The 27,120-nt window shown below is 34.4% G+C and overlaps 1 protein-coding gene across 4 annotated transcripts in view; it reads left to right on the top strand.

Annotated features, from left to right (window-relative positions):
* Positions 1-27,120, top strand: part of PSD3 (pleckstrin and Sec7 domain containing 3) — a 594,054-nt gene that overhangs the window by 253,378 nt on the left and 313,556 nt on the right. For all 4 annotated transcript variants that reach the window (XR_005371404.1, XM_038559855.1, XM_038559856.1 and 1 more), the window contains exons 5-8: positions 2,842-3,036; positions 3,138-3,218; positions 5,140-5,252; positions 7,972-8,030. Coding sequence is in view for 3 of the 4 variants with exons in the window: in XM_038559855.1 (XP_038415783.1) it covers positions 2,842-3,036; positions 3,138-3,218; positions 5,140-5,252; positions 7,972-8,030 (448 nt within the window). In the remaining variant the exon portion in view is untranslated. The remainder of the gene's footprint in view (positions 1-2,841; positions 3,037-3,137; positions 3,219-5,139; positions 5,253-7,971; positions 8,031-27,120) is intronic.

Raw genomic sequence — 27,120 nt, 5'->3', positions numbered from 1 at the left:
GGAAGGTTTAGGATGAAAAAATATTTAAATGTATTTGCCTGAAGATCTCATCATAATGAAGCAATTTATATTAATTGGTATCTGTCTCTGTTGGAAAATTATTTAAGGTGGCTAATTGTTTAAAGAAGGATTACTAAACATCTTAGTTTGGGGCAATTCCAGTTTATGTTTGTTGTCCTGGCATTGACTGTGGTTTAACATTTTACGTTGATTTTAAAAAATGAAGTATTATCATTAATAACTGCAGTAAAATAAGTCAGCTTGGGTTTGATAAGCCTCCACTTGGTACTTCTAAGCTTCTCCGCAGTCTCCTCTGGGCTGTGTGAGTGGACGTGTGCGTTGAACAGAATTTTCACATAGTTGAGTCTAAAAGACAATGTGAGGTAATCTCTCTTTTCCCTCCCTGTATGCTCCCTGTCAAGGACAGCATGTGGAATACTTGTTGATACAATGAGCTCGGAGAGAAGTCGTGAGGGACAGTTATCTGCCTCCAGTCTGGCAGTGGTTGGGGATGTCTGGGGATGTCTGGGGCTGTGCGGTCCCTCGGAGCTACTTGGTGTATGGGCTGGGTGGACAGTGGCAGTTGCTGCATTTGAGGGATAGTGAACCTGCTAGGCTACCACTTAGTTGGTGTAATTTCCAATTACAATGGAAAATTGTGAGGTAGAATAAGTAACAAAAATAGATATTGAATAGTTCTGCTTAGAAATATGTTCACTTTTTGCTATAATGATTTTTGTCGTTTATTATATACTGCAAGTTTACAAATAATTTTTTTATTGGCAGTACCTTTTTAAAAAACATTATAACAATTATAATTACATATTGAGTGATTTTATCATCCCTGTTCCCTCTTCCAAGTGTCTCAGGCTAGACAATAAATGGATACTCATAATTTAGGACAAGTTAAAGAAGAATATGATAGAGCAAAGACCTGCAGAATGAGGCCTCTTGGCCTATTTCAGCCTAACCTGGAATGGTTTTAAGTTTTAAGAGGTTGAAAAAAAGCCCACGAAAAACAAGTATGTGTAACAGAGAACTTATGTGTCCTTACCTGAAATATTTACTATCTAGTTCATTACAGAAGAATTTCTATGTCTGGTTTAGAGTGTGTGGTAGGTATGTTGGAAGGCTACTTAAGTCTAGTTTATCACAAATGTATCTTTTCCTCATTCACCAATTTGGAAATTACTGCATTATTGGTGTCCATGTTATATATTGCATGATGTAGCATTCTATAGGCAGCCACAGACTATAGTTTGTGATCTTTTTCAAGAGCAGAGATGCTCACAGGTGGTTTACATGGCTTACTGAGGCCCTCTTAGGATGTTTATGAGGTTGAAGTTATTTTATAATAACAGTATACAGCATTATTTTCCTTTTTCATTATATTGATAATCACACTGATGGTACAAAAGCCATGGTGAGGGCTTCAGCACAAATCAACGTAGAGGCACTAAACTGTCCTAATCGTTCTGATGTTCTTTACTGTCCTGCATGCAAGATAAAAAAACCAGTCTCACCTAAAAATTCCTTGATAAAAATTCCTTGATAATTATATTTTAACCCTTGGTACATACCCTTTTAATTTCACATGTGATGAGATGGAAAATATGCATAAGACACTTCTCCTGATGGTTTTCTTGAGGACAATTTTGTATGCAATTTGAGTTGTGACTTATAAACTAGTTACTTTTTAGGAAATGCAATTTTAGGAAAAATTTTGCCATTTTTTCAGTGTAGCTGATAAGCCATGGTTATTGGCAACCATTTTCTCAAAAATTAATTGAGTAAGCCTATCAATACTTTAAGAAAACAATTGATAGTATTTGTTGCCAACAATACAATGTGAGCTTTCAGTCAAAAAAACTTCTGTCTTCCACTAAAAGTTTAGTAGCTTTTCCGTACTTAAAGATTTTGATGAAGATAGTAGTGGTGACATGATAAATGTGATTTTCAAAACTATTGTATAATAAAATGTGTCAACCAATATTTTGCCAATGACCAGTGCATGGTACAGAATCTTGCCTGGGTAAAAGATCCATTTAAAGATGAAGACAAATTTTAATATGAGTACAAAAAATTCTTTGATACTATATTGACACTAACCTTTGGGAAACTACCACTTGTCTTATTTTAGTGCCATATAAAAAAAGAATATCTACAATTATCTGAAAAGTATATTAAAATACTTCTTTTTCTAACTAAATTATCTGTGTGGGACTGGATTATTTTAATTTCAACCAAAACAAAATATTGGTTACAAATAGATGTGACAGTGAGTAACCCAGCTGTCTTCTAGTAAGCCAGCCATTAAAGAAATCTGTAAAAAATGTAAATAATTATTGCTTTTCTCACTAAATTTTATGTTGTTTTGGAAGTTATAATTATTTTTAATAAAATATTTATATTCATGAAATGAGCTAGTTATTTTTAAGTGAATTAGTATTTAAATTTTTTCTTTTTAAATTACTAATATGGTGAATTACCAATAGATATAACAACTCAGATAAACACAAAGGTCTTTGGAGTCCTCCATATTTTTTATTTTTTTTATTTTTTATTTTTTATTTTTTTCTCCATATTTTTTAAAATGTAGAGGTACTGAGATCAAAAGTTTTGAGAACTGTTCATCAAGGGTTTAAGCCAACACTTTGAAAGATGGAAATATAACAGCTGGAAGTACTTTTATGAATAATAATAAGTATAAAACTATCTCATCTAAATTTTTTCATTTGGTTCTAAGGCACAATAATTTCATCAGCTAGTTTCCCTTTTTGTCACATTAAAAAAAAACAAAAACTTTTCTGTTCTTTTTTTCTTCTTTATCAATTCTCACAGCAATGCTGGTGTAAAAACAACCCTGCTAGAGGCTCATTCTGAGATGGGGAGCACTGAAATTCTGGAAAAGGAGGCCTCAGAAAGTCTCAGTAATGGTACCCGCAGCAACGTAGAAGCAGCCAGGAGGCTGGCCAGACGACTTTATCAACTAGACAGATTCAAAAGGTCGGATGTCGCAAAGCACCTAGGCAAGAAGTACGTTCTATACTAGGGCTGGTGTTTGCGTATGTCCTCGTTTGTGTCTCATTTTTAATAGCTTGAATTTGAATAACAAAGTCTGTCTTGTTTTCTTATAGCAATGAATTTAGCAAACTAGTTGCAGAAGAATATCTGAAGTTTTTTGATTTTACAGGAATGACCCTGGATCAGTCTCTCAGGTATGATTAAATATCACTTCTGTTCTTTTTTGCTTCCAAATGATTAGTTCGGAGAAGAGAAAGTAATGCTGAAACTAAAATCTGATTTTTCTTTTTTTTTTAGAGCACAGTGACTTTGTGATCTTAGCCCAGATTAGTAGAATGTAGAATTAGTAGCCCATTAGTAGAATGAAAATTATATTGTTTTTATAAAACACACAGTGACTTTGTGATCTTAGCCCAGATTAGTAGAATGTAGAATTAGTAGCCCATTAGTAGAATGAAAATTATATTGTTTTTATAAAAACACACATGAACTGATATTTTGTATCTAGTAGATGACGTAGAAAAGAATAGTGACAAAGTAAGTCTTGAGAAGTGGAATCTGGGAATTTGGTTTTCTAATGATCAGTTTAAAGAAGGCACAGATTTATAATAACTAAATAGCCTTCTAAGATGATACTTTGGAATTAATTCATGAATGGAATAAAAAAGAATATCACCATACTAATAAGCAGAAGATATCTGCAAAACTGTTTTAGGTAGTAACACATTTTGCTCATCTGTTCAAATTAAAGTTTAATAAACACACTGATCCTCACTTTTCACACCATATGGTACTGTAAATTTCTAGGAGCCACTGAAGGTAAAACCCAGTCAGCAGTTACTCTTATAAACTTTATAACGTGTCAGAGCCTGGAAGAATTGTGAGATCATCTGTGTAACCCTATAGTTTTATAAATCAGGAATCTTGAGAGGTAAAGTGAGGGTGTTTGGATTAGAATGCACAATAGTGACTTATTCAGTGGCACTTCGCGTGAATTGAGGGCATGCATAGGTTTTCCCACTGAAAACAGATAAGAGGAGAGGAAATATCTATATTTGTAGTTTGCTTTCTGATGTGGTTTATAAAAGACAGTTATGAAAAATTAAAGTTTGATCAATATAATTTAGATTTAACAAACTAAGATAGCAACATTTTTATCATAAAAATAAGATTTTTTTAAAAAAGATTTTATGTATTTATTCATGAGAGACACAGAGAGAGAGAGGCAGAGACACAGGCAGAGGGAGAAGCAAGCTCCATGCGGGGAGCCCGATATAGGACTTGATCCTGGATCCGGGGATCACACCCTGAGCCAAAGGCAGATGCTCAACTGCTGAGCCACCCAGGTGTCCCAGAAATAAGATTTTTGTATGTTTCTTTTAATTGTAAGATTTCTTAGAACATTTTAAAGGATTTTTTTTTTCTTCCATCTTATATTCAGGGAAGTCCATATACTTTGTCAAGTGAGGATTTTATCACTAATAGATAATACTCTTAGTGACTCTGATTTAGATTGGTGTGTGGTTCTAGGCATATTTTTACTTTTCAAAAATTTTTATACATAAATTAATTTATTCTTAACCTAAGGAGTAAATTAGGATTTTGGCTCCCAATTTTCTTCTCATATAAAAAGTAATATAATATGATAATAGGCAAAATAAAATTAACAGAAACCTACTGTACACAGGATAATAATATAGTTGTAATTTTAACAATGTGTCAGTAGCAAATACAATCAATCATACAGCAAGATGACAAACAATGATCCAATGGTTATGGGTTGGTTTAGTCTTGAGTGTTCTTTGGTTTTTATCTGACCTATCTTTTAAATGGCTACTTGTCACTTAGTCATATGGGAGAGTTACTACCTTGCCAAAGCATTTCTTAATGTATTAACTACATGTTGTTGGTATTGCCTTTCATCTTTTATATTGACATTTTATAGAATTAAATAAATTTATATTGAATGGCTATCTAGTGATTTAAAAAAATAACTAGAATATCTATCTTACTTTGTATAATTAATTTCTTATATAGAATTAACTTTAATTGTCAAACATGAAGAGTATGGTAATTTTTTCTAGTTTCACTTTTTTTCTCTTAAATCTTTTTAAGGTATTTCTTTAAAGCATTTTCTCTTGTGGGAGAAACTCAAGAACGAGAGAGAGTTTTAATACACTTCTCCAATAGATACTTTTATTGTAACCCAGATGCCATTGCTTCACAAGGTAATTTGATGCAAATGTTTATATTTCCAAAAACAAGTCTTATTTTTCTCACTATGAAAGTTCTATTTTATTGTGGAAAATATGGAGGATTATACAGAAGAAAATGAAAATCATCTAGATATCTCTAATTATCTGGAGATAACTATTATTCACTGATATATTTGCTTCTGCTCTATTTGTACAATGTTGAATTTGAATCATTCCAGAATTTTTTTTTCCTGTTGTTTCCTTTTCGTTTTGAGCATTTTCTCATGTCATTAAATATTCTTTAAAAAACATGATATTTAATGACTGCCTGATATTCTTTTCTTTTCATTTTTTTTTACTTTGCTTTCCAGTTCCATAGTATGACGAGATGCTTTAAGTTGCTCATGCAGTCACTCAGAGATTTTACATGCAAAGCATATTGTAATAAATGAAATGCCAGCTTTCTTATTTCTTCTCCCTATACATCTGATCTCTAAACTTCTTGAAGTGCATGTTTGCTTAGTTTTGTGGTTAGGGATAATAATGTTTTGGGAACATTTACAAATCACACTGGAGTTTGTAGTGTGTCTCCAGTGCTTTGGTTTGATATTCATTGTAACAGCACTGACCACTGACTTTGGCTTGTGATTTTAATGAACTATGAGTTTATATTCATTGTATTATTTTTAAAATGCAACTTTAAACTATTTATTTTTCACCCTACCAAGAGGTTTCTCCTCCATGTTGATTCCTGCAATAAAGCAAAATTTTCAAAGTTTGATGCATTCATTTGCCATTGGAGAATTTTAATAAACACAAATCTGAAATAGATCACTAGTACTAAATGCGCAAGAAATAACAATTCTGTCTTAGCTTCAGTATTGCCAGTTAACTGGAATGAGTGTACTTATCCCCCAGCCTCTGCCCTCTAGTGTATAGCTAAATTAACTAACAAACTGATCATTAGAGTCACTTCCTCTCTGTGAAATGGAAACTTAATTTTCTTTAGTCCTTTTTTGGATTATATTTAGATTACTTATTCACTGCTTCTATCACTATCAGGATTGAGTAGAGAATGAAAGAGATAGAAGGGAGTTGTTTTTATTAAAACCTCCTTCAAATCTAATAAAATGTTGACTTTCCTTTTTTTTTTTTTTTTTTTTTTAAGACTTTATATATTTGAGAGAGAGAGAGAGCAAGAGAGAGCGAGCACAAGCAGGAAGGAGGAGCAGGCTCCCCGCTGAGCAGGGAGCCTGATGGCAGGACTTGATCCCAGAATCCTGGGATCATGACCTGAACTGAAGGTAGACACTTGACCAACTGAGCCACCAGGTGCCCCATATGGTGACATTGCTGAGTGAAATAAGGAATATGGATGTGTACACTCAACTGGACATTGATAAGGATATATGAGAGTTGGCTGCTGAGTTTTACAAATGCTTTCAAGGAATTTATTTTAAATATATTTAAAATTTAATAAACTAGAACTGGAATAAATATACTTTTGGGCATTTAGTAGCATCTCCTTAGAGACCTTAATGACAGAAATCACCTACTATACTCAAAGGCATACTCCTGAAGAATAAGTGGTCTTTAATTCATGAATTCAGGAATTAGGAAGGCCTTGCTGTATATTTGGCATACACTAATAAGATTTTTCTGTATCTGCAACCACCTTTGTCTACTATACGTAGATTGAAAATTGGGGGAAAAGAATGGGAGAAGTAATTCTAAGGTTTGGAAATGAGAAGCTTAATTCTTAGTGCTTTTTCTTTTCCTTTATAAAGTAAGGAGAGAGTGATGTTTCTGTCTAAATGTGACATGATCCGTCTGGTTTAAGCAACATTTTCCCCCTGAATATTTAATTTTTCAATTTTTAGAGATTATTGTATTATTGTATTTTTGTTTGATCCATAATATCCTGGACCAGTCAACCTACATGTTGCCTAACTGTTCCTGCCCATATGTTTTTAGCCAGAGAACTGATACCAAGACAGTACAATGAAAGACCCAAAACTTAGTTTTCTTTGACTTTTGCTTCTTTCTTCACTTTCCTCCCAGGAAGTAAAAAAAAAAAAAAAAAAAGAAAGAAGAGTAGCAAATGACTTATTTTCGCTTCTGTATCTTGTGTTACAGAAAATTGGGAAAATATAAATAAAAAGATAAAAATTATCTCACTATCCAGAGACAATAAACTTTTAATATAATGTTATATATTATTCTAGGTGTATTTATATTTAAATGGTACCATACTGCATATAATGTGTTTTTTATATAATAATTTATTGTGAACTATCTATTTCAACATGTATACTTGGACAATGTTTTTAGTGACTTAAGCATAATAGGATTGTGTTTTTGGAGAGTTTTATTTACTTGTTCCCCATTGTAAGCAACGTTTCTTTGGATACACTTGTATTTTGTATAGATCTTTATTTCCTTAGTGAAAAGCCCTATAAACTAATTTGATATGTCAAAAGATACTGTTTCAAAGCTTAAGATATGTACTATCAAATTGCCCTCCAAAGAGGGAAGAATAATATAGTTTATCACCAACAGAGTCCAACTCTGTACACTGAGGTCCTTTTAATAATTTATCTATTTCTTGTCTCCCTAACAGATATGATCAATGGTGGCTAGCTACATTATTATGTGTTCACAGGTTCTTAATATAATTTGCTACTTTAATGATAATAAGGAATCCAACAGGAAATAGCGAATCAATGCTTTCTTTCCTTGTCTCTTCTCTTAGATGGAGTCCATTGTCTCACTTGTGCAATGATGCTTCTTAACACAGATCTCCATGGCCATGTAAGTATAGGGTTGTGAAGCTGTCTTAGAGAAAGTGAAATATCTTAGGCTTATCTTTGCTTTTGCATTCACATGTGCTTATTCTCTGCCTCCCAACTCTCATTCTCTACATGGCAGATAGGTAAATGTAAATCCTTGGAAAAAGAAATAACTTTATGAGCATAATTCACTTAAAAGTGAATATATTGTCTACATGTGTGGAATTGTCTTATCTGTAGTGAGTGTGTTCTGTATCTTCTTTCTCCAGTAGATGGCAGAGACAGAGCATTTGCTTTTTTGTTTCATTTTTTTGGTTAGCTATTTGGGTTAATATTTGATGGAAAGGGGATATAAGTTAGATCTGAAAATGTTAACTGTATTTTTACTAAATACAGTAGCTAGCCAGTCTTAGGATCAGCCTTTTCTACACTTCTCAGTTCACATTGGCCTTTTACTAGTTGAAATATCAAAATAATCTAATTACTGTCTCATCTTCTATTTAAGATATTGAGTGAAATTTAATTTATAATTATATATAAATTTTTACCTATCATAGATGTGAAGTTTTAGCATTCACTTAAACTTTATATTAGAGAAAATGAAAGTGTTTTTGTTTAATATAGGCCAATATGTACTTAGCACAAAAATTATTTCATTAGTCCCAGGTCCATTTATTTTGAAGAGAAAACTAGGTTTCTTAGAATTAAAGAATCTAGATCATTCCTTGATTTGCTATACAATGTATTTTGCAATTTAAAAAAATCATATTAAAAGAACTAAAACTTTAGGTATCCATCCAAATTTGATCTCATATTCCAAAAGGCTATGTAATTTCCTTAGGAAAGGCAAAATGGAGCTGTATGGGGCCATTGAGATGGTTTGAAGGGAAAATAAGTGTTCTATCATCAGAAAAATGAGGAAGAGTTGTAGTGATAGTTAACATTGCCTTCGCAAATCTCACAATACTCAACCAGGAAGTTCCTACTGCAATTTCCATGAGGTAAATTTAGAATGACCTATTGATTCAGAGATACGTGTCCAGAGGTGATACAGAATAAAATTAGTAGATACTTTCGAAGGACATTTTGGGGTAGTGGCATTGTAATACATCTTGGGGAAATGAAAGTATTAGGATTCCCATAATGTGAGCGTTGACATGAGAATCAGAATTTAAACTCATCCAGCTTGTAACGGCAATGACCGGTCAGTGGACAGTCCTGACCACTGTTTTTCTCTCCTTTCTTCTCTGTCTTATGGTGACAGTTACAATCCTGTCCCCATTCTTTTCCTCCCACATAATTTCTCAACCTAACTTTCAGCTGAAAGAGACAATTTTGAATACTCTTGTCCACATATAACTTTGACCCAAGTCAGTGAGTTCCAGCATTAGGTATCTTCTTCACATGAGATATTTTGAGGTCTCCTTCACATACAGTGGTTTTGCAGTTAGTGTCTGTTGACTGAGAAAATGTGTAATGACCAAAAAAAAAAAGTCCAGTAATACTCTCAATTCTTATTTAAGAGTTGAGGATCTCATAGAACTTCTGTGGAAGTTGCTAGATGGGAGACTGGTTTCTTTTAAAACCTGAATTACTTTGTGGAAAGCTAATATTGCTTTAATAATACTTTCAAATAAACTTGTATCTTATTAATCACAATACTTTGAAACATAGTAGTAAATAAAGGTGTGAAGTTGGTTTTTTATTCAGATAACTCAGCATGCTTGATATCCAAACTAGCCATGGGCACCCTAGTGTCTATGTCCATAGGTTCAGAACCACAGACCTCGGATTTGCTCTTGCTCTGTCTTCAGACCACTTTTGAATAACTGGAAAGAGATTAAGTGGAGCATCATACTTCTTTTTGGCAACTAGAATGTAAGAGTTTATAGGTAAGAGGCAGTATACAAATGAGCAGTTTAGTATTATCCTGATTTATGCCAATCATACATAATTAACACTTGGCTATAGTGACAGAATTACGTATAAGAGGGAGAATATTATAAGTACAATAGCATCATCATATTTTTAGTGATTATTAGTTCATAGCTTTGTTTTTGAAAAATGTGTGCTATATATATATACTTAGGGTTATCTGTTGTTTAGGTTTTAAATAGTAGAGGTGCTTTTTAATCCTTAATTACAATGGATGCTGTTAAAAGTTTGCTGAATATATAGTAGTTTCATAAAAACTAACCATATGAAAATGTGTTTCTTTTTCTTCCAACTCTGGATTCACTTAAAAAATAAATTTTCCTTCTAGGTGGTAAGTTTTTATCCATAATTTTGGATGTAGCTTCTCTTGCATCATGATTGCCTGATTTATTGTTACAGTATTTGTTTGACTTAATAGCATGGCCCCTTTGAAGGTGAATCATTCAAAATATAAAGTGAATTATTTCCAGTGTTGGCCACTTTTCACCTCCTTAGGCTGTACTGCCTAGGCCATCATCACTTCTCATTACTTAGTCTAATACTAGAATAACCCTCTTGGGGAGTGAACTAATAAACCATTTTCTTTTTCTTCCTTACCATTGTGCCATGATAGCAATACAACAGCATGATCTTTCTCAGAAGTACTGAGATAAATTTGTCCTCATGCTTTCAGTGGGGGAGGCATAACTTGGGAATTAGCTTCTTTTGGCTTTGTGTGTGTGTGTGTGTGTGTGTGTGTGTGTATGAATCCTCCTTGAAAGTTTTATTTACTCTAAGGAATGATGATACATTGAAAATGCACTGGTATGGGCCTTTGTTCATTCTGTTAACTTTCTTACTAATAAAATGACAAAACAAATACTAATAATATAGCATATCTAATATAATGTTATATGTTGGAATGCCTTTCTGCCTTTCTTTTTAAAATTTATTCTATCATTCAGCAAACACAGTATGTCTACTCTATCCAAGTTCTGTGCCATTTGGGTAAGGATCGGGAATGAATGAGACATTCATGGAAGTCAAATTTCATTTCTGGTAGTGTTGGTTAGGCTGATTTCCATTACTCCTTTTAACTGAAGAATGATAGCAGGTAAATGAGGTGCTATGGTGGAAAAGTACTGGGGTGCTATTTTAATTATACCTTAGATTATTGAATTTCACTAAGTAGCCTAGGGAAAAAAAAACAAACTGAAGAAAATGCAATATTTTTGGGAGAAGTTCATTCAGATGTTATAATTTTGTTGGAGCTAAAAACGATGATTCTCTTTCTTACCTATTTTTAAAAATATGAATGGCACATCATTATTTTAGCAATAGTATTGACTTGGTTTTGTTTGTCTGCATGTGGTTTATTCTCTTAGATGAATTAAGTATTTTATAGTTATGGTCACATGGCTAATTTGCTATAAGTAATCTCTTATTTTTAAAATGCCTTCATCTGTAAAATATGTATGTAAATTAAATTTTTGCACATACAGATAAATTTCATTAAAATAAACTCTAGAGTTTATTTTTCTCTTACTGTACTAGAATTAAGTTTTTTTTTTTTTTTTTTTTTTTTTTTTTAGAATTAAGTTGTATTGATGTTTAAACTACCAATGTGGAAAGAGCTGAAAATCTGAAAATCTTTTTTCTTTAAAGCCCTGTGTTTTATTGGAAATAGTATGAATAAAAAGATTTTGTCATGTTAGAATGAATTCAAACCTATTTCTTTTCTGGACTAATATTCAAATGTACTTTATTGACTGTAGCTCTCTGGTACTTCTGTCATAGTTGAGATTCAACTATCTGCCAGGATTATCACTTGGACCGAAGACAGGTATCAGGGGCAGGACAATAAGCAGGAACTTCTCACCAGGACTGGACCCTGAGGTGGGAGGAGGTTTTAGATATAGACTGAGTTGTAATGAAAAGTGGGATAGATAAGTATAGAATCAGTTGGTCAGTTTCACAACTAGAAGTCAAAAGAGATCTATAAGACAGTGGCTGCCAGGGTCAGACCATGGTCAAAGGCAATAGCCAGGACATTATTTTTAATGTGGCTTAAGATTTTTAGTAGCAATTTTACCCGAAGTATCTTATGTTTTTCAGTAATGGAAGGAGCTAGCCTGCTCTGCAACAGGTGTAAAGGGGTTGGGGGTGTGGTTCTGGAGTGGTGGCTCTATGTGGCTCAGGCAAGGAGCATCCTGTAGATATCTTTGGGATACTCTGAGTGTGTTGAGTATCATCCTCAGTGGTCTGAGTTTAGTGTATGAGGCAGGACCTTACTGTTTTGTTTTTGTTTTGGTGTTCACTTGTAGGTTGAATAAGGAATAAAACGCAGTGGGACGCCTGGGTGGCTCAGCGGTTGAGCATCTGCCTTCGGCTCAGGGCATGATCCCAGAGTCCCGGGATCGAGTACCACATAGGGCTTCCTGTATGGAGCCTGCTTCTGCCTCTGCCTCTCTCTCTCTCTCTGTGTCTCTCATGAATAAATAAATAAAATCTTAAAAAAAAAGGAATAAAACCCAGTTAGTATACCATACTGGTAGGGGGCCATAAAGAAGTCAAGGAATCAAGTATAGATTTTGTTAATAGAATAGTGTTAAAAATATATATATGTAGTTCAATTTGACATAGGTCACAGCAGTCCATTATTTTGCAGTCTGTAAACTGCACTGGTAATTGTGTTTTTAATTTCTAGGTTTGCTCTGTAGGATCATAGAGTTTTAAATGGCGGGTAAAATATTTGGTTTATTATCAGAAGTGGAAAATGACTATTATAAGTAGAATTGTTTAATACATTTACTTTTCATGTATGCTGTTTTGCCTTTCTACTCACAAAAGCATCACAAACCTTTGTGAGGTTGATTAAGTAGGTTTAATATCCTTAGGAAAGCTCTTGCTGTGATTATCGTTATTGTAACTGGAAGCTACCTTAAGTACCTTTTGCCTACTGCCCTCCCTCCTGTATAGCTTTCTTCTCTATGGGCTCCTCTCCTGTCTGTGCTGTCCCATATCCTTGATGCCCTCTGCCAGGAAAGCCATCCCTGGCATTCATTAATTTTCCTAAGTTTTACTCTACTGTAGATTCTAGCCTTGTTCTTAATTTCCATTCACCCAGCACAACTCCCATCCCTTGGGAATCCTCTTTTCCATGTCCTTGATACCAAATCTTTCTTTTCACCTCTTTGAGAGCTTCCCAGCCACCGTGACTTCCAGAAGGCTCTCATTCCTGGGGCTTCTCAGTGATTTGGTAGTTCACAGAAGCATCAGGTCTGGACCAGAATTGCCAAAGGTTTATGGTGGGGTGTTGGGTTCAGTTTTACTGTTACTGTTTCTCTGGTTAGAATGAGCATTTTGGGGATTGCCTGACAACTTTAACCATCAGCTGTGGAAATGTTATACAGAAAAATGTCTTGATTTCAGATTTTTAAATTTTTTAAAAGATTTTATTTATTTATTAGAGATGGAGTGAGAGAGAGAGAGAGCAAGAGAGAGCACAAATGGTGGGGAAGGGCCGAGGTAGGGACAGAAGCAGGCTTCTGGCTGAGCAGAGCAGGGAGCCGGACATGGGGCTCAATCCTAGGCCCCTGAGATCATGACCTGAGCTGAAGGCAGGCATTTAACTGACTGAGCCACCCAGGCACCCCTCAGATTTTTCAATTTTAAAATGACCTTTAAGATACTGTCACAGGGATCCCTGGGGGGCTCAGTGGTTTAGTGCCTGCCTTTGGCCCAGGGCGTGATCCTAGAGTCCCCGGATCGAGTCCCACATCAGGCTCCCTGCATGGAGCCTGCTTCTCCCTCTGCCTGTGTCTCTGCCTCTCTCTCTCTTAATCTCTCTCTCTCTGTGTCTCATGAATAAATAAATAAAATCTTAAAAAAAAAAAATCCTGTCACATATGACTATGTGAATTTTCATAGGAATGCTTGCTTACTTAATCATGTCACAGTTAACCATGTACTGGTGCATTTTCTTCTGTGACTGCTCAAAATGAAAGCCTCCTTTCCTTTTTCTCTTTCCTCCTTTCCTTTTCCTTTTTTTCCCATTTCTTTTTCCTTAGTCACCTCATACCTCTTCTTTCATTCTTCACTTTTTTTTTTTTTTTTGTAGTTCTGCTTTTTTTAAGAATAGGTTCATACATGGAAAATACAACTCAGATATCAGTTGGGTCAGTGGGCTCATTTAGGGACCTCAGGTAGTATAATTTATACATTATTCAGTTGCTGCATTCCTTCTTACTATTATGAACTTTTTACATTTGCACAGTCATTAGTAGAAAATGATAAAAGAAAGTAGATGAAACTCCATATTAGGTCTGTTTTTGCTCTTTCTTCCTGTGAAGTGAGGAAGGTGATTGAAACCTCTCACCTCTAATTCCATTATTTAAGTTAATATTTGTCCTAAAGTACAAGTTTAGTCTTTGTAATATGATAATGAGGTCAATATCTTTTCCTTTATCTTCTCAAATTTCAGAGGAAACACTTTCTATGAAATTGTGATAGAATCTGCTACTACAGTACTTCTCAAACTTGATAGTATCACATTCCCTTTATACTCTTAATTCTTTTTGAGGGCTCCAAAGAACCTTTGTTTATATCCATTAATATGTACTATGTTAGAAACTAAAATGGATAATATTTTAAAATATTTATTAAGTTAAAGTAGCATTAATTAATCCATTAACTGAATAACATACTATTTTAAAATGAGTGGATTTCATATTTTAGTTTATTTTTAGGTGTACAACATAATGATTCATTATTTATATATATTACAAAATAGTCACCACAATAAGTCCAGTTAACATTTGTCACCATTCATGTTTATAATTTTTTTTCTTAGGATCGGAACTTTTAAGCTACTCTTAATTTTCCAACATTCACCATGTGACTGTAACTACAGTCACCATGAATTACATTATATCCCAATGTGGTATTTATTTTATAACTGGAAGATTGTACCCTTTTTAAAAATTGAAGTATAAAAAAAAATTGAAGTATAGTTGATATACATTGTTAGGTTCTGGTATACAAATAGTGATTTGACAGATCTCTATGTTATGCTGTGCTCACAGCTGTAACTACCATCTGTTACCATACAATGCTATTACAATACTTTTGACTATTTTCCCTATACTGTACTTTTTTTCCTGTGACTTCCTCACTGCATAACTAGAAGCCTGTGTCTCCCAGTCCCCTTCACCTATTTTGCCCAACTCCCCATCCTCCTCCCCTCTGGCAGCCCATCAGTTTGTTCCTCTGTATTTATGAGTCTGTTTCGGTTTTTCTTTCTTTTTTTCTTTTTACTTTACAAACACTTATTTTTTCAAAAAATTTTTTAAAGATTTTATTTATTCATGAGAGACACAGAAAGAGAGAGAGAGAAAGAGAGAGAGAGAGGTAGAGACCCAGGAAGAGGGAGGAGCAGACTCCATACAGGTAGCCTGACATGGGACTCCATCCCTGGTCTCCAGGATCAGGCCCTGGGCTGAAGGCGGCGCTAAACCACTGAGCCACCCGGGCTGCCGTTTTTTCAAGTTTTTGTTTAAATTTTAGTTGGTTAACATACAGCATAATATTAGTATCAGATGTGCAATTTAGTGATTCAGTACTTACAAAGAACACTAAGTACTCATCACAAGTGTACTCTTTAATCCCCATCACCTATTTGTTCATTTGTTTGTTTTCAGATTCCACATATAAGTGAAATCATATGAGAATAATTCTTTTTTATGAATAATAATTATACTTAGAAAAACAAAAAAATCAGTGAAAAGAATAGGATTGAAAATTTTTTGCAAAACTCGTATTTCGCTTAATAGAAGACAGCTAAACTCTCTGCTGCTGTTATTTATTTAGTTGCAGGATGTCACAAGTAATGTAGCTTCTAGAAAACTCCACTATAACTTGTGAGAGAGAGTGACAAAAATGTTCTGAGTATTATTTTAATAGCAGGTTTGACCTCATGAACACTCTGAACAGGATCCCTGAGTCATACTTTGAGAAGCACTGTGTTACAGTATTATTATCAGTTGCCATATTTTTTTCTTTATACCACTTCTAGTTCTTTTGTCAATGGTAGTTTATACACAAGACGCAGGAAAAGTCCAAGTAATAGTTCAGATATCCCTAAAAGTTGAACTTCTAAAACTTACATTAGCTCTGTGATTGGGGTTTATGAAAGAGTACATTGAATATCAGTCATAGCTACTTGGTTGGAAATTTACAAAGGATTCTGCTTTGCCTGCTAATCAAAATATAAAAAAATAGACACCTGAGGGTGGCATAATACGATTAAACGTATTTGTTAGAGAAGAGTACAGAACAAAAACAAAATAGGATCTTATAGCAGAGCTACGGAACTAAAGTAATTACCGAGTTCGTAGTATGGGTTTTTTTTTTTTTTTTGTTTCGTTTTTACCATTTATTGTAACATGTTGGAGAGGGTGGGGTTGTCATGTGGGAAGGTATGCCTGCTGTGTTTTTAGTATCCCAGGATTTATGGGGCCAGATTTTATGAATGGATCATGAAGGCTTTTAATTTCTCTGAAAGCATGTTTCCCACAATGCTTCCATACTCTACATTATTAAAAAAAATAATCTTAGGGTTATTTTGCCTAATTCTACAACCTGTAGGTCAGAGTATATATATTGCGTTCTGTTTTTCTGGGTATTCACAGGAATACCTGGCTTTGCTAGCAGCTCTCTCTTGCGACTGAGTTTGGGTTAGGTCTTGACTGGAGCTTTAAAGAAGGCTTCAGACGAGATCGGGCGCATTCACGGTAGTATGGCTGTAAAAGGGTAGGAAATATCAGAAAGGGAGATAGAACATAGACTCCTAACTCTGGGAAACGAACTAGGGGTGGTGGAAGGGGAGGAGGGCGGGGGGGGGGGGTGAATGGGTGACGGGCACTGGGGGGCACTTGAAGGGATGAGCACTGGGTGTTATTCTGTATGTTGGCAAATTGAACACCAAACAAAAATAAATTTATTATTAAAAAAAAATAAAAAATAAATAAAGAAGGCTTCATACCTCCGGTTGTCAGGGAAGGCATGCTCAAAGCAAAGACCTGGTCACTCTTGTGCAGAATTTTGGCCAGCAGCTTGAATGGTTTGTAGGTGAGCCTAAAGAAGGAATGTCTTCATCTTAACTTTGCCCCTTTGCTCTCATTGTTACCACTAAAGTTGGGAGCTATCAGCTGATTAGGAAAAAAAAATGCCATAATTTTAATAGTAAGGCACAGAATACATCAGGATGCCTGGATGTATGCTTGCTCATGGTGTTGTCCTCAATACAAGCCACTTCCTTCCAGTTTTCTTTTTTTTTTATTTAAAGATTTTATTTATTTATTCATGAGAGACACACAGAGAGAGGCAGAGACATAGGCAGAGGGGGAAGCTGGCTCTCTGTGGGGAGCCCGATGCGGGACTTGATCCCAGGACCCCAGGATCATGACCTGAGCCCAAGGCAGACGCTCAACTGCTGAGCCATCCAGGTGTCCCTTTCCAGTTTTCTTTTAGATCAGGGGTCAGAAGGGTACCTAGCTGGCTCAGTTGGTGGAGCATGTGGGTATAGAAATGACTTAAAATTAAAATCTCAAAAAAAAAAAAAAATCAGGAGTCAGCAAAGTATGCACCATAGGCAAAATCCAGCTAACAGTCTATTTTTGTAAGTAAAGTTTTATGGAACACAATCACATCCATTTCTTTACATCTTCACACTAAAATGACAGTGTTGAGTAGTTGTAACAAGGACCTCATGGGCTGTGAAGCCTAAAATATTTCCTATCTGGTTCTTTCCACAAATTTATAGAACTTTTCTCTTCTACATCCCCTATCCTTAGTCCTTGAAACCTTCTCTGTCTCCCAACCGTAGTAATGTTGACGATGATCCTTTTACTTACACTCTGAATGAGAACATGTTAAAAACATCTGAGTTCAATTTTTCAGAAATGATACATTTATCAAAGAATTTCTCTCTAAAAGGGATTTAATGTATCTTTAAAAGAAAACAAATGGAATAAACAGCTTTTTATTATGTATTATAAGAGAACTTATTTGAAAATAGCAATATAGGGGCACCTGGGTGGCTCAGCAGTTGAGCATCTGCCTTCAGCTAGGGCATGATCCTGGGGTCCTGGGATCCAGTCCCACATCGGGCTCCCTGCAGGGAGCTTGCTTCTCCCTCTACCTATGTCTCTGCCCCCCCTTCCTCTCTCTCTGTGTCTCTCACAATCAATAAGTAAAATATTTTTTTAAAAAAATAGCAATATAATCATTTTGGAGAAAAGCCTTAATTTTTTCTGGGGTATATGAACCTCCAGCCCTGGGTTTTTCTTCTTTTTGCTTAATATTTTCTCTCATTAAGGATGCTGCCTTAATTGGCCAAATATTAAAATTTTGGGCCTGCCTTATTTTGGGACTTCAAATAAAATTCTTAGTTTTTGTTGGTTTTCCATTCTGTATGTTAAATTTTAGGTTTGATTAAAGATGCCTCTTGGTTTTAAAGTTAATTATCTAGAGATTCATGTTCATTGAACATCTCAGATTATATTGGAAATGTTGCGTTGACTTCAATAACAATTTCTTTGGCTCTCAGTGTATCAGGAGGCTTTTTCACATCTCTATGCTTTATTCGTTTAATGGAAAGCAATCCAGAATATAAAAAGTTACTACAGAATTACTGCCTTGGCATGTAATTGGCCAGCATTTGTTTCAGAGCAAGCCTACTTTTTTCCAAAGTTATGAATCAATTTGGGAAAAAAATAGAACCATGTCATTGTGTGAGTTTCTCTGTGATAGCTATATATGGTAGAGATACAAAATCAATGATTACAGCTAGCTTTGTTCAGTGGACAGTATTTGAATAACAGTATTTCAAAATAATTGATACAATTTGCTATAACAAGAAGGAAAAATCCAGGTATCATGTGAAGGAGTGTTTCTCGACAAAGAAATGAAGACAAAGACTTTATTTACTTCATTTTACTTTTAATCCATGATAAAAATGGTATAAAGGGCAGCCCCAGTGGCGCAGCAGTTTAGCGCCGCCTGCAGCCTGGGATCAAGTCCCACGTCGGGCTCCCTGCATGGAGCCTGCTTCTCCCTCTGCCTGCGTCTCTGCCTCTCGCTCTCTCTGAATAAATAAATACATAAATCTTAAAAAAAAAAAAGAATATTAAAAAAATAAAAATAAATACAATTTAAAAAATGGTATAAAAACTCAGGGAACGTTTAAACATAGATGTTAGTAAGGCACAAATGGGCTAATGAGAACGTTTGCCTTTCCTCCTAGGCCTTACCTAGAAATACCAGGGAGTCAGAGGAGGAGAATAAATAGCAGATATAAATAGCCTCAACTAATGAAATATTCAGTAAGATGTTGGGCATCTTGGACTAATAGAAAGCCATTTATCTTGGTTATTTTCTTGCATTAGTCAGACAAATTGAGGCACCTGGTGTTGGGTTGATTATACAAATTCTTCCTTACTATGGAGCACCCAGAACGTATGAATTGTTTTTGTTGGTTTGAATTCACATATCCATTTTCCCTCTAATTGCTCTTTTCCTAATTGTATTTCAAAATACAGATGAGTCAGAATGGTATCTTTAAACTAAGGTAGTCTGTGAAAGTATACAAAAAGTGAAACGCTTAAGTAAGTAATAAAATAAATCTGACTTTAGAACGCAGTATGATTTTATAAACCAAAATAATGCCAGAGACTTTACCATTGTTTTTAAATGTTATAAAACATAACAATTGTTAATTAAACAATGAAAGTTTTATTTATACCATATAATAGAAATTTATGGTGCCCGCCCTAAAGAAGCTTTTTTGACTTAGTGATATTTAAACGTATTCTCATGAATCTTTCAAAAGAATTTTGAACAAAAAATAGTATCCTTCCATTTTAAAGATGTCCTCTAAATTTTTTTTTGTTATAAGCTTAAATAATTAAAAAATAATTTTTGATGTGGAGAGTATTGACATTAACAAATACTGTTTTGGGCAGCCCTGGTGGCGCAGCGGTTTAGCGCCGCCTGCAGCCCAGGGCGTGATCCTGGAGTCCCAGGATCGAGTCCCACGTTGGGCTCCCTGCATGGAGCCTGCTTCTCCCTCTGCCTGTGTCTCTGCCTCTCTCTCTCTCTCTCTGACTCTCATGAATAAATAAATAAAATCTTAAAAAAAATAGTGTTTTGTTAGAGTCTAAAGGTTATACTGAGGGAATAGTACTTCCAAATGACAGCAAGTACTTCTGAGTATCTGTTCCTTCAAAGAACAATGAGAAGACTTGCAAAAATTGGTCAAAAATCAGTGTTCTCAGAACTTTGGAGATTAACAAAGGCTTACAAACAATACAAAGAATGTTTATTGAAGAAAACAAAAAACAACTGAATATCCATAAGAACAGTAAAATTTGTGGTGTTTTCACTTGCAAGATTATCATTCCCCTCTCCCCAGCTCCACAGTAGTCTTGAAAACCAGTAGTCTCTGACAGTCAGTAAAAAGTAGCTGTAAAAACCAGAAGTTTAGCATTCACTGGAATGGGCAGTTAGGAGCTCCCTCAAAAGCCCCATTCCCAGGGAATTGTCATTATTTGAATTGTCTGGAAGCTCCCTGGAAAATCCTGACTTGCAAAGCTTATTTATCTACTGTCTCCTGGAGCATTGAAGGTGTTTCTTAACACACACAGAACCCGATGCCAAAGCATTTAAGGAAATCTCTATCCAATAATAAGCTGGCTGCTGAGCTCACTGAGACTTCAGAGGTCAACGTTGTTCCTGAACAGCAAAGATTTAGTTCCGGAAAAGCCACTAAAAAAAAAAACAATACAGTAACAACAAACAGGTGGGAAGGGGGAGGAATCTGATTTATAGATTTGCCACATTATTTAAAATCTTTAGTTTTCAACAAATAACTATGAGACTTGCAAAGAAATAAGAAAGTATGGGTCATACACAGTAAAAGAAAGAAGTCAATAGAAACTGTCCTCAAGGAAAGCCAGACTTTGGGATTAAAAATATTCAACTATGTGCTGTCTAAAAGGGACACTTTTTAGATTTAGAAACAAATAGGTTGAAAGTTAAAGAATGAGAAGAGTAGTACCATGTAAACAGTAATGGGCAGGAAGCTGGTGTTTCTATGTTAACATCAACAAAATATACTTTAAGACCAGAATTACTAGAAACAAAGGCATTTTGTAGTGATGAAAAGGTTAATGCACCAAGAGGTTACAACAGGTCTAAGTGTAGGCACTTAGTAAATAGCCCTGTAATAAATGGATAAACAACTGACAAGTGGAAGGTAGATAATACACCCAAAATCAAAGCACCATAATATACAAAGCAAATACTGACAGAACTAAAAGGAGCAATAAGCGGCAGTACTGTAATAGCCTTTAATACCCACTCTCATGAATGGATAGATCACTTAGAGAATCAATAAAGAAACAATATATTTAAACAATACTATAGACCACAAAGGTCAGAAAATGAGAATAGAAATCAATAACAGGAGGAAAACAGGAAAATTCACAAATATATCGAAATTAAGTCAGTGTATCAAAGAAGAAATCAAAAAGGAAATGAAAAAGTATCTTGAGACAATTAAAAATGGAAATACAACATACTAAAACTTACGGAATGTAGCATAAACAGTTCCAAGAGGAAACTATAGCTACAAAAGGAAACTATAAAACATATATACTAAAACTAAACTAAAAACTATAAAAGCTATAAAAGGAAACTATAGCTAGAATAAACAAAGATCTCAAACAACCTAATCTTATACCTCAACAAACTAAAAGCCCAATGTTAGCAAAAGAAAAGAAATAATAAAGATAAGATTAGAACTAAATGGAATAGAAAATGGAAAGCAATAGAAAAGATTAAGAAACTGAATTGGTAAAAAAAGAAAAAAGAAAAAAAAGAAACTGAATTGGTTCTTTGAAATGATAACGATAACAAAACTGACAAACTTTTAGGTTAGACTAGCCAAGAAAAAAAGAGAAGACATTAAACAGACACTACAGAAATCCAAAGAATTATGGAAAACTACATATTAATGATTATACTCCAGTTTATTGGAGTAAATGGATAAATTTCTAGAAACACACAGCCCATCAAGATTGTTTGAAACAGAAGACCTGAACAGACCCATTGTGAGTAAGGAGATTGATTCAGTATTAGAAACAAGCCTCACAAGCCAGTACCAGATGATTTTGCTGATGAATTCAAACATTTAAAGAAGGATTAATGCCAGTCCTTATCAAATTCTTCCAAAAAATTCAAGAAGAGGAGAGGACCCTTCCAAACCATTTATAAGAACAGCATTACCCTGTTACAAACAGCAGATAAGGTCACCATTAGAAAAGATAATTACAGGCCACTAATGAAGACAGATACAAAAATTCTTGAAGTACTAGCAAACCACATTTAAAAGCACATTGATAAAGAACATACACTGTGATAAAGTGGGATTTGTTCCCAAGAGGCAAGGATATTTCAACATACACAGATCAATAAATATGATATATTACATTAATAAAATGAAATAAGTTATATAATCATCCTAATAGATGCAAAAAAAGTATTTAGCAAAACTTAATAAATATCCTTTCATGATAAAACTCTCAATACATTGGATATGGAAGTGTACCTCAACAAACCACTGCTAACATTGTACTCCATGGTGAAATGTTGAAAGTTTTTCATCTAAGAATGAGGCAAGGGTTTCCATTCTCACTATACCTATTCAACTTAGTAATGCAAATCCTAGCCATAGCAATCAAGGAAAAGAAAAGAATCCAATTTGGAAAGAAGTAAAATCATCTGTTTGCAAGTGATATGATCTTAAATATAGAAAACTAAAGACTACACACACACAAATGTTAGAACTAATCAAGGAATTCAGTAAACATTGAAGATAAAAAGCCAATATACAAAAAGTCTTTTGGGTTTCTATATACTAATGACAGAGTATGTGAAAAAGAAAACAATCCCAGTCACAATATTATCAAAAACAACGAAATACCTAGGAATAAAAGGTGGTGAAAGATCTGTACACTCAAAACTAGAAGACACTAATGAAAGAAATTGAAGACACAAATAGACGTCCCATTCATGATTGGAATAATTAATATTGTTAAAATGTCCATAGTACTCAAAGTCATCTATAGATTCAAAGCAAGCCCTATCAAAATTTCAATGGCAATTTTTACAATAAAGGAAAAACAGCCCTAAAATTTATATAGTATCACAAAAAAACCCCAAAGAGCCAAAGCAGTTCGAGGAAGAACAAAGCCAGATATATCACATTTCTGGATTTCAAACTATACTACAAATTTACAGTAATTAAAACAGTATGGAAGTGGCATAAAATAGACACACAGACCAATGGAACAGATTTGAGAGCCCAGAAATGAATTCCACATACACAATCAGCATATGTGTTGATTTTATATATTATATATATATATATACACACACACATATAATTATATATAATTATTATGTATTATATGTTATATGTATACATTATATGTATATAAATGTTTGTTTTTGTTTGTTTTTTAAGATTTTATTTATTCATGAGAAACACAGAGAGAGAGGCAGAGACACAGGCAGAGGGAGAAGCAGGCTCCATGCAGGGAGCCCTACGTGGGACTCGATCCCAGGTCTCCAGGATCACGCCCTGGGCTGAAGGCGGCTCTAAACTGCTGAGCCACCCAGGCTGCCCAATGTTTTTCTTTTAAAGAGAGAAAGAGAATGAACAAAGGTGGAGGAAGGCCAAAGGGAGGGGGAGGGAATCTTAGCCAACTCCACGGTGAGTGCAGAGCCTGACATGGGGCTTGATCTCACAACCCTAAGATCATGACCTGAGCTGATATCAAGAGTTGGACACTTAAGCTAATTAACCACCCAGGTTTCCTATAATCAACTCATATTTGACAGGGGAGCCAAAAATACTCTATGGGGTAATAATTGTCTCTCCAATAAATGGGGTTGGGAAAACTGGTTATCGACATGCCAAAGAATGAAACTGGACCCCTATATTACACCACTCACGAAATTAACTCAGAACGGAGTAGATTTATACATAAGGCCAAAAACATTGGAAGAAAGCTCCTTGACATTGGTTTTGGAAATTATTGTTTTTAATCTGACACCAAAGCAATAGCAACAGAAGTAAAAATAGGTAAGTGGGATTACATCAAACTGAAAAGTTTGCATAGCAAAGGAAACCATCAATAAAATGAAAAGGCAGCCTATAGAATGAGAGGAAATATTTGTATTTCATGTATCTGATAGATTAATATCCAAAAAGTATAAGGAACTCTTACAACTCAATAGCAAGAAAAAAAATTAAAATTGGGAAAGGAACTGAAGTTTTCCAAGGAAGATCAATACACATGGTCAGTAGGTACATGAAAGATGCTCACCATCACTTATCAGGAAATGCAAATCAAAACCCCAATGAAATATTATCTCACACCTGTTAAAATGGCTGTTATCAAAAAGACAAGAGGTAACAAGTGCTGGTGATGATTTGGAGAAAAGGGAACTCTTGTGCATTGTTGATAGATATGTAAGTTGGTACCTCTTGTCACTTCTGTGTACCGTATTGAAGATTTTAACTGGAGTAATTAGGTAAGGATAAAAACATACCAATATCAGAAAGGAATAAGTAAAATTAACTCTGTTTGCAGTAATCTTGTATATAGAAAATCTTAAGGAATCTACCAAAAAACCCTTTAAAAATCTCAAAAACAAGTTCAGCAAGGCTGCAGAATGAAAGTGAAATATACAGAGATCAATTATATTTCTACATATCAGTAATGAGCAATATGAAAATGAAATTCATTTACAGTAGCATTAGAAATACATAAGAATAAACTGAAAATAAGATTAATATATTGATGTTGAAAATTATAAAACGTTCAAAGAAATCAAATGGAAGGTTATCCATGGTCATTCTATAGGGATTGGAACACTTAATGTTCAATTGTCATACTCTCTAAAATGATCTTTTTTTTTTTCTCTCTCTAAAATGATCTTAAAAGTTAGTAAAATCATTGTAAAAATCCCAGTTGGCTTTCTTTTTTCAGCGGTGGGGGGGCAGAAATTGATAAGTGAATCCTGAAGTTCATGTAGAAATGCCAAAAAAAACCCCTAGAGCCCAGAAATAACTGGGAGGACTTCTACTTTTTGATTGTAAAACATACTACAAAACGTTGCTAAAAGAGGAGACAAATAAGTAGAAAGACCCCCCATGTTTATGGATTGGAAGACAATATTGTTAAGATGTTCATACCACCCAAAGTGATCTGTGGATTCAACAATTTGTATCAAAATCCCAATGGCATATTTTACAGAAATAGAAAAAAAACTTAAAATTCATATGGATTCGGAAGTACTGTGGATAGCCCAAATGACTGAAAAAAACTGAAGGACCCACACTTCCTGATTCCAAAATATGGGTGTACGGCTACAGTAATCATGAGTGTGGTACTGACATAAAGATCAGCAAATAGATCAGTGGAATAGAATATACAGTGCAAAGATAGATCCTTCCATATTTGGTTTATGATCTTCAACAAGAATGCCAAAACCACTCAATGGAAAGTACAGTCTCTTCAAATGGTGTTGGGGATAAATGATATCAAGACAGAAAAATGAAGTTGGACCTTTATACCATATAAAAAATTAACTCAAAATGGATGAACAGTTTAAATATAAGAGCTAAAAGTATAAAACTCCTAGAAGAAAACATAGAAGAAAAACTTCATAACATTGGGCCTAGTAATGATTTCTTGGCTATGATACCCAAAGCACAGGCAACAGAAGCAAAAATAGACAAACAGGGTTATATTAGACTTAACTTTTGTGCATGAAAGGACACAACAGAGTTAAATGGATGGGAGAAAACATTTGCAAATTCTGTATGTGGTGAGGAGTCAATATCCTGTATATGTACCAAAACTGTAATAAAAAATGAAGCATGAACATTAAAAAGACGAAAGTGGTAAAATTAACTAAAATTACAATACAGATGATGGAACCATTAAATAAAAATATGTAGAAAGTGTCATCAAAATTATAAAATGTGGATGAAGAAAGTAAAAGAGGTAAAGCTTTGGAATATGTTTAAAATTAAGTTTATAGCAGCATTATCTACAGTAGCCAAATTATGGAAACAGCCCAAGTGTCCATCGACTGATGAATAGATAAAAAAGAATGAAACCTTGCCATTTACAACAACATGTTGGAACTAGGAAGTATTATGCCAAGCAAAATAAGTCAGAAAAAGAGGAATGCCATATGATTTCACTCATATGTATAATTTAAGAAACGAAAAAAGGGAAAAAGGCAAACCAAGAAACAGACTCTTAATTATAGAGAACAAAAACTGATGGTTACCAGAAGAGAGGTGGTGGGGGCATGGGTAAAATAGGTGATGGGGATTAAGGAATGCACTTGCTGTGATGAACGCTAGATGTTGTATGGGAATATTGAACCACTATATTGTACACTTGAAACTAATAGTACACTGTATGTTAACTAACTGGAATTTATATAAAAACTTTAAAATTTGCTACCAAGTTCATACAGGATGCTGTTTATATAGGATATTTTATGTGAGCCTCACAGTAACCACAAAGAAAGAAACTTAAAATAGACAAAAATGAGAAATGAATCTAAATAAAATTTGAAAGAAAGCCATCAAGCCTCAAGGGAAGAGAGAAAGAGAAGAAAGGAATAGAGTGGAATTATAACACAGCCAGAAAACAGTGAACAAGATGACAATAAGTATATGCTTATTGATAATTACTTTAAATGTAAATGGACTAATTTCACCAGTGAGAAGACATGGAGTAGCTGAATGGGCAAGAAAACAAGAGTCAATATAGATGTTTCCTATAGGAGGCTCACTCCAGAAGTAAGGACACACACAGGAAGTGAAGGGATGGATAAAGATATTCCATGGAAATGGATCTGAAATGAAAGCGGAGTAGATATACTTGTATCAGACAGAGTAGACTTTAAAAGACTGTAGTAAAAGACAGAAAGGTATTGCACAATCTTAAAGGGGTCAGTACAATAGAAAGATAGAATACTTATAAATAAATATGCCCACAACACAGAAGCAGCAAGATATAAAAAGCAAATATTACCAGACCTAAAGAGAG

This window comes from Canis lupus, chromosome 16, assembly GCF_011100685.1.
Source record: "Canis lupus familiaris isolate Mischka breed German Shepherd chromosome 16, alternate assembly UU_Cfam_GSD_1.0, whole genome shotgun sequence".
NCBI lineage: Eukaryota > Metazoa > Chordata > Mammalia > Carnivora > Canidae > Canis > Canis lupus.
The sequence above is the reverse complement of the archived record's forward strand: the minus strand, read 5'-3'. Positions and strand labels throughout refer to the sequence as shown.